General features: G+C 42.7%; 1 protein-coding gene across 5 annotated transcripts in view; it reads left to right on the plus strand.

The window, feature by feature from the left end:
* Window positions 1-8,634, plus strand: part of zfyve9a (zinc finger, FYVE domain containing 9a) — a 37,216-nt gene extending 28,582 nt beyond the window's left edge. For all 5 annotated transcript variants that reach the window (XM_040015662.1, XM_040015643.1, XM_040015671.1 and 2 more), the window contains exons 14-19: window positions 1,869-2,019; window positions 2,182-2,262; window positions 2,417-2,579; window positions 4,520-4,625; window positions 5,088-5,264; window positions 5,484-8,634. In XM_040015662.1, coding sequence (XP_039871596.1) covers window positions 1,869-2,019; window positions 2,182-2,262; window positions 2,417-2,579; window positions 4,520-4,625; window positions 5,088-5,264; window positions 5,484-5,645 — 840 coding nt within the window. In that variant the 3' untranslated portion in view covers window positions 5,646-8,634. The remainder of the gene's footprint in view (window positions 1-1,868; window positions 2,020-2,181; window positions 2,263-2,416; window positions 2,580-4,519; window positions 4,626-5,087; window positions 5,265-5,483) is intronic.
* Window positions 8,635-8,800: the final 166 nt, after the last annotated feature.

Raw genomic sequence — 8,800 nt, forward strand, 5'->3', positions numbered from 1 at the left:
TTCAATCATGCAATGCAACCGCAATGCTCATCTTCACCAAATCTGTCTGTCCCTTACATGGTGCATGCATACATTTAAAAACCATCACCGTTAACAGCAGGCTGGTGAGATGCATTAGCTAACTTCACAGTTAGAATACACTGAGGAATATGGAAGCCTGTTTCTGCCAGCAGAAATTTTGACCTGCTATTTATTTATTTATTTATTTATTTACTGGCAGAAACAAACTTTCATAGAGAGAAACCCTAAAGGTGATAACGAGAAAAAGGTTCCTCTGGCCATCCAGCGTGTTAGTCTCTGCATGTGAGAAGATTAATGGTGTAAAAATTACATCTATACATTTAAAGTTAATGACCTGAAACCTTTGCTGTGTTTCAGCAGTGCTTCAAACTCAGGAACAGGGGACGTTGTTTGGGTATTTTTATTACTTGGGATACTTTCTTCTTAATAATATAAACGTTTTAACGCTATTCATTTAGAACTGAGCGAATCACAAGCCTGGTGTTTAATTACATTGAAAGTCACATTTCAAAGGTCTCATACCTGTAGTCGCCTTGGTCATAATTCTTTGGTCCACCTACGATTGATGTTTGATTTACCACAGCTAGAAATCAACATTATAGTCAGGACATGTCCTGAGATTGTATTGGAAACATTCACTGCCTCTCCTCTAAGTTGCATAAAGTTTGGTTGCGTAGTTTTTGTGTAATCTCTGACAGTCAGTCAGATGGACTCACAGCTGCCTGTATACATTTGTTATATGGAGTCTTTAGTTTCAGTCTTTCTCAGTGTGGTCACATTTCTTTAATCAGCATGAAAGATTTAGTGCACGTGTTTTTATTTAAAACTGGGATTTGTTCACCTGTTCTGAACTCGTTATATCGTCCTGATAAACACCATTTATAATGAATAAAAAGACTAAAGTTGGTGGTGAAAGTAATACAATCCAAACTTAAACAAGCAAAACCTACTTAGGAAGCTGAATGAAATTAAAATAAACAGAAATTAAATAAGAATTACAAAATGAAATAAAATTACAGAAATTATAAAAGAATGTTATAACTCTGGCTTGCACCCCACCTCTGTGATGGATCTCTGTTTTTTGAGTGTTTGTCTTTATAAAATGAATAGAAAGTAAAATCCTCGCATTAAACATTAAAAACAAATTCCAGAAAATGAAGGAAAGCAGATTTTCCTCTTATATAATTCATATTTAAGCATTATTTTCAGGATCAGGCATCATTTTTCAATCTTCCAACATGCAGACTCCCTCCATCAGACTAATGACATCAGTGAATGAGGCTGACTTGTGTGTAGGTGCTGCGTGACAAACTCTCTGGAGTCCCTGCAGCTGAACATGAGGTGTGGGCTGCCCACGTGTTATAACGCTGCTGCCTCGAGGGTGTGAATGAACGGCGTACCAGAAGAAGTGATACGCGTTTGGGTGAGAAATAAAGCCGCGGCGGAGAGTGCGGTGCCGGTTGTAGCGTTTGGCTGTCGATGCGGTAACAGATGGGAACCCAGTAATGTGGAGCGGGCACTGTTGCTCAACAGCTTGCAGTCGAGCTTTTTTAGCGCAGCGAGTGGTTAAAACCCTCCAGATTTTCAGTTTTATTTCTACATTTTCAAAGGACGGCTTCAAAGAGAGGCAGAGGCAGGAGAGTTAGCAGAATTAATATGGGAGATCTTTCGGCTGTTGATATCCACCCGTGACGTGTCCTTTTCCCACAGTCTGTCAGCGCCGTCCCGTTTAAACTGAGGACTTTACCCACAAGCCCACTGCAATTAGGCTTAACCAGGCAGCCTCTCTGCTCCACGCACGCACAAAGGGCTACTTAATTAGTCATGCATATTATTTGTCCTTGCAGCTGATGAAGGCCATGAACAAGTCCAACGAACACGTGCTGGCCATGGGGGCGTGTTTCAACGACCGGGCCGACTCCCACTTGGTGTGCGTCCAGAACGATGACGGGAACTATCAGACGCAGGCCATCAGCATCCATCACCAGCCGCGCAAAGGTGCCGACTCAGAAACCGGCTCGACCGTCACACTTGAGACCTCCTTTATCTGCGGCTCGTCTGGAAGGCTGCGATGCCTGAATATCCTCCCCCTGACTGTTTGTCTCATCTGTTTGCCTGAAAGTAGCTCAGCCTCTTACTTTATCTCTTTGTTTGTTTCAGTTACTGGAGCCTGCTTCTTTGTGTTCAGTGGTGCTTTGAAAGCCTCGTCTGGCTTCTTAGCCAAGACCAGCATCGTGGAAGGTGAGAACAGCGTCAGCAAAGCTACACGTTGGCTGCAGAAATGTTGAAATTAGTCAAAAGAATTGTCACTAAAGTTAAAATAAATAAATAAAGTAAATAATCATGATCCTCAGTACTGGGTAAAGCAACTGAGCAGCTTTTTTTCCTCCTATAGATGGCGTCATGATTCAGATCACAGCTGAGACGATGGACTCTCTACGTCAAGCCCTGAGGGACATGAAAGACTTCACCATCACGTGCGGTAAAGCTGACCAGGAGGAGAACCAGGAGGTCGTCCACATCCAGTGGACGGAGGATGATCACAATTTCAACAAAGGGTGAGATGGGGTGGAGGGGGGAGGGAAGTCAGGAGGGGAAGGGGAGCTGGAAGAGATGCATTTATGTCACGGACAATTGAACTGATAGCTTCCCGGGCGCTGCATTTACTACTTTGCTATAAAAAGTCATTATGCACGCCGGGGGAAGCCCTGTGAGGGAGAATCTTAGCAGGGTGGAATGATGCAGTCTGACACGGCTGTGAGATCCGGACCGCTGCAATCAATTTTAGAGCAGGATGATAAAATCTGCTCATTTAAAAGCGACTCTTCACTGTTCAGTCTAATTCAGGCCTGTCACCAGATACGATATGACTTCATTAAGAGGATATTTTCACTGCACAGAAGCTGTTTTAACCCTCAGCCACTGTCACACAATCAGAGTTGGTCTACAGTGTATATTGCGCTCTTTTCTTTCATGTTTATTCATAAAATAGAACAGCCCACCAGAAGCCTATTGCTGCATAATTAAGGAATAGTTCAGGGTCACCTGATCCAGCATTGATCCAGTGACTGAAACGAGCTGTTTTAGCTCATCTCCCTCTAAGACAGCTTTTTTTTTTTTTCTGATTGGCTGCCCCTCACAAACAGATGATCTGAGCAGCAGGTGGGCTGTATGGCTAAGATGACCATTTAACTACACAGTCGTTCGACACTTAATTTTAAACAGTTAAAGCCTTTCACTCAGGGCCGTTTACAGTTAACAGATAACCTAACATGTGTTTCTTTGGACTGTGAGAGGAAGCTGGAATAGGGCTGTTCGATATAACGATATATATCGGATGACGATATAAAAACGTCTATCGTTTCATTTTAAGCTATCGTTTGTTTCGTGGTGTCGCAAAATAAACTCTTTACGGCAATATTTTTTTCATGGTTTTGATGGTCACTGTAGTAGCTATATTAATTTCTTAAAGTTCTCTCTTTCTCTTATATTTAATATAACCACACTACGGACGGACAAGCGCCTGTTTTTATGCGTTGTCCTTAGCAACAACGACGGTAACAGCATCGCGTGTCCGCTTGTTTATGTTCCACATAAACCTTTCACAATAAAGCTCAAGATCCTGTTGAGACTTTTCAAAATAAACTGAATCACGTGAAAGAGCAGATTATTTACGGATGAGAAGTAAAAAAAGAGCCGTCAGGTGCTAAAAAATAAACCTTAGACTCAAACATTAGAACAGGCTTTTCCCCGCAGCACGCCGTGTAATAAATACTCACAAAGAAAACGGCGGCCGTTACAACTTATGTCTAAAAATGTATCGTTTCATACATCGGTTAAAACACTCGACTCCAGCTACATGACGCGCAGCTGGAAACACTTCCCGCAAGTTGAGCTGCCTGAGATTCACATAATTTACAGAAAATGTTACGTTTTTGTGATTTATATTGTTATCGGGTGATAGAATTCTTATATCGGGATATGAGATTTTGGTCATATCGCACAGCCTAAGCTGGAATACCCAGAAGGAACCAGCGCAAACTCCACACAGAAGGAGCCCAACCAGGGTTCAAAGTTCAAGGCACCTCAGTACCAACTGAGGAAAAACAGCCTTAAATGGAGCGTTTAGAGCAGCATGACCTTTAAAGGCGTCCACACAGTGGAATAACTTAATGATGCAAGGCAGCGAGGTCTCGTTTAACATTTGCCCAGGAACCGTTAAAAAACAAACTGGTGTTCGCTCACACAGAGGGCAAAAAACCCTGCAATTTTAAAAATCAAAAACAAACCAGCAAAAAAAAATGAGCTGGCTTCAGCCTCTGCTTGATGCTTTGATGTTGGTGCTTTTGCTGCTCCAGCCGAGCAGCTGGCAGGTCAGCGCTTTGCTCAAGGGCAAAGGGCTCAGATGCTGCAGAAGCGGTTTATTTGGGTCTCCCACAAAGAATCAGCAATTTTCTTACTTGCGCGCTTCATTTGTAACTTTTGTGTGTTTGTTCAGCGTCATCAGCCCAATCGACGGGAAGTCCATGGAGTCCATACCCAGTGTCAAGATCTTCCACGGCTCCGAGTTCAGAGCAAACGGCAAAGTCATCCGCTGGACCGAGGTACAGTCTGCTCATTTTACCGAGCGCCAGTGAGGAAATCAGGCCACCACTGAAGCCTCTCAGGACAGACAGCTTAAACTGTTTTAACCTTCATCCCGCAAGGCTGCAGCTCCATTAACTCAGGCTAAAGTAAACTCTGATGACACACGCCATGATAATTTCTCCTCATATACAGTAGGAAGATGAGAGGATTTAACATATTGTGTTAATACAAGTTCAAGGATTGTTTTATTTAGAGAAAAAGTTGAGTGCAGCTTTAAGACCCTGTTTTTGTGCTCAGGAGGTTGGAGGGAAAAAAAAAAAAAAGAGGTCAGTTTATCTCAAAAAGTCTGAGTCACCTTCCTCTGCTGTTCTAACCCAATCTCCTCATTATCACATATTACAAACAACCCCAAAAATATATGTATCTGTTTTCAGGTCTGCAGGTCTTATTATAAAGTTGTTTTTCTGTGCTGCTCTCAGGTGTTCTTCCTCCAGAGCGAAGACCAAACCAGTGTTCTGAGCGACCCGGCCGACCACAGCCGCCTCACGGAGAACGTGGCGAGAGCGTTCTGCATGGCTCTGTGTCCACACCTGAAGCTGCTGAAGGAGGACGGCATGGCCAAACTGGGACTGAGGGTCACTCTGGACTCTGACCAGGTAGGACTCTGAGAAGGTTTGTTTTATAGATGTAGACCCTGATGTGTAAACAGACCTTTGCATCAACAACGGAACGAATCCTTCTAAAGACTGAACCCTGCCACAGTCCACATTATTTTTCAAACTCTTCATAAATCTGCAGAAAACCATCAGAAATCTGCCCGATGTGCCAGTTTACACTAGATCTTTGGTATGACTTCACCCTTTCATTCTCCGCAGGTGGGTTATCTGGTCGGAAGCAACGGCCAGCCTCTCCTGCCTCAGTACCTGAGCGACCTGGACAGCGCTCTGATCCCCGTCATTCACGGCGGGGCGTGTCAACTGAGCGAGGGCCCGGTGGTCATGGAGCTGATCTTCTACATCCTGGAGATCATCTCTTAGGAACTTCAGACATCCCACCAACCTGCACCCCTTCTCACCTCCAAACTTCTTCTTCTTCTTCTTGTTTTTCTGACATCATCTCCCTTCGGCTGTTTGCACTTCAAAAGAGCCCGAAAACTGTGCCGTGCCCGGCAGGGTAGCATTCCTCAAGCCAAACCTATGCATCCACCCACGGTCTGAGGAAGCTCTGAATAGGATCACCTGTCACCTCAGTCAGGATGTCTCCACAGATCACACTGTGTCCGTCCTGATACCCACACTTTTGCTGCCTCTGAGAAGCTGCCACGCGACGAGCGTCAGGCGGCCGATATTGTGCAGTTTGTCCTCAGATAGCGAACGCATCCAGGAAGGGATGAAGGCACTAAGTAAAACTTTCTTATCTCATTTGGAGTTTAAGTAAGAAGAGTGTTTATTACAATGAAAGGGTCACAGGGTGTTTAGCCTTGTTATAAATTAGTAAACCAGTGCCATTAGAATCGTGTCTGTGAACCTAAAAGCTGAGCGTGATGAATTGTGGGATTTATTAAGCCTCTCAACTTTTCTCTTAAATGCAGCTTTAGCTTCATGATTTTAGACAAATGAGTGAATTATGAAATGAGTAAAACCAGGGTGTGTGTGAATAGGATGATGAATTATTCTGTCTATTATCAGAGGAGCTGTAGAATTAACAATCAACTCCATCTATTTCCTGGTTTAAGAGCTGCAGAGTTTTTAAGGAGAAAGCACTCTCTCCTTTCTACCAGACACAAACCCGTAGTGATCAGTGACGTCTCTGTAATGGCAGCCGTCCTCACAGGTCAGGACACCCTGAGCTCTCGTGCATTTTGACAAAGAGGCAGATTATTCCCTAAAGGTCGCCTTAACACTGTGAGAGTAAAGCTGAAACGGCCATGGCTGCACAAATACAAACGAATCAACCAGAAGTAGTGACTAAATTACGAGCAGAACTGTGACAGATAGGACCTCTCCTGCAGTGACACACGGCCTTCAATCAATCAAATGCTATGAGAGAATGGAGGATAATACAGCCTTTAATACCAATTGAAAGAGCCACGAGTTTTGGTTAAACCTGCTGCAATTCTGCCCTTTGGTACATAAAGCAGCACTCCAGAGCTCAAAATATCAGTTGGGGCCAAATAGTTAATTTTGGTCTCTAAACACAAAAGAAATCAAATAAACTACAACAGCGGTTCCATCTTATAATCTAACCTGCAGATATGTTTTGACCCGTTAGACTTAACACTATTTTATTTAAATCTGCTAGTTATGAGCTGGTCATCATATGTGAATCACATTGCGATGCACGACATGACACTGGTGATTGAGCACAAAAAGTCACCAGGAAGGTGTTTGCTGAGGTCGCGAAGAATGAGCCAAGAGCCAAGCAAGTTTTTTTTGTTACAGCCACAGGACTCGCCCCCTGGTGGCCATTACAAAAAATGCACCTGCACAGCGATGGAAACTACATTCATGGCTCCTGCTCGGATGCTCCTTAAGTGTGGGTATCGGGACTGACCTCCTGCTTCCTGATCGCACATCACTGTGGCAGCCGGAGGTCCTGAAGCATTGAATTCTGGGTAAAACCTGCCTCTGTGTAGCACGGATGCTGGTGCAAGGGAGAGTCATATCCGTTACTGAAAAGTTTGGACTATTTCTGTTTCAAAACAGTACTAATCATCGTGGAAGGAGGTGGTGATTACTTTCTTTTTTTTTTTTTTTTTTTTTTTTTTTTTTGCACCGTGGTGCTCAGTGCCTGCAGTAGTGTTTCATCAAGGGAGAAAAGGAAAATGAAAACCATTTCAGATTCACTTAAGCTTTACTCATCAGTCACCAGATGCTTTACTTCACTCGTTGTACATACTTTTGTAGGCAGGACGATTTCTCCTTGATCACACCTGAAACATCTGTAGCCTCCAGAGATCCCAGTATTATCGTTCAGACAGCTGATTTAAATAAAGGTTCTGATGCTTTATCGATAATCAATCTGTACATAAATGTGCGAAGGGGGGGAGAGTCAGGTTTTAATCTAATCAGTCATTCAGTGTTGGTTCAGCAGAGGTCGAAAAAAATCTTCACCTCATTTTTGTCTTTTTAATCATAACGAGAATAACTGATAAATATAATATTATTATATATAAATAAACTGTATTAACTTGCAGATGCAGTGCACTGGATTTAAGCCATTTACAGGAGAGTTTAAAGTGAGCATCAGGGTGTCCTGGAAGTAAGAGGTCAGTATTTGTCGAGACTTAAATGACCCGAAGCTGAATGTATCTCATCTCAAGTTGTCTGCATCCTTCCAAACCTCGAAGTCAAGACTTCTCTAAACACCCTGAACCTCTGAGGTGTTTTCTAAAATCAGGCACGTTGGAGGTTCACCGCCTGATCTGGACTCTGCTCTCCTTCAACAACATGGACCTGGACAAGAAGTCTAAGAATGTATTCCTCATGTTTCTGTTTAAATCTGTAAAATGTGCTCTTGTTTCTGACGAGACTGATCACAAAAACGAAAAAAAAAAAAAACCCACCCTGCTGTGTTTAAAAAGCTCTGTACAGTAACCATTCTGCATTATGCTAATTTCTCCATCGTTAATTGTGCTGATGTAAAACAATCTCGAGTGAGAATCAGACAATCAGAGGAAAATCTGCAGAAGAGCCGACGCTTGAAGTTTAAATCTGACCTGTAGCCGCTCTGCATTCATTTATTAATCAGAATCTTTTAGGAGCTACTGTAGCAAAGTAACGTTTAGTTTAAAAGGAAAAAAAAAGGTCAAAGTTCACCACTTCTGGGTTATTTTACTGTGATCATACCAGAAGCAGTGTGGTTCAATCACTGTGTTTCTTTAAAAAAATTAAATAAATTAGCATAATGAAAAGGGGGGCACGAGGATCTATTTTTCTGACTCGCTCTTTTGTTACTGTTTAATTCTTTTTTTTCCTTTTTGCATTATCTGAAGTGTGCAATATGCCCGAAATCCAAAAAAAGAAGAAAAAAAGGTGCAATTTGTTTGAAAAAGTAGCATTTGTTTTGTATTCAGTTGTAAGATGTTACTGTTTAAACCTATAACACTGCATGCAAACAGAAATGAGCCGGAAAAGGCGACTGGAGCGAGTCAACTTTGCATTTCAACAGTCAGAAAATTCTCCACAAAAAT

This window comes from Simochromis diagramma, unplaced genomic scaffold (genome assembly GCF_900408965.1).
Source record: "Simochromis diagramma unplaced genomic scaffold, fSimDia1.1 OVJJ01000205.1, whole genome shotgun sequence".
Taxonomy (NCBI): domain Eukaryota; kingdom Metazoa; phylum Chordata; class Actinopteri; order Cichliformes; family Cichlidae; genus Simochromis; species Simochromis diagramma.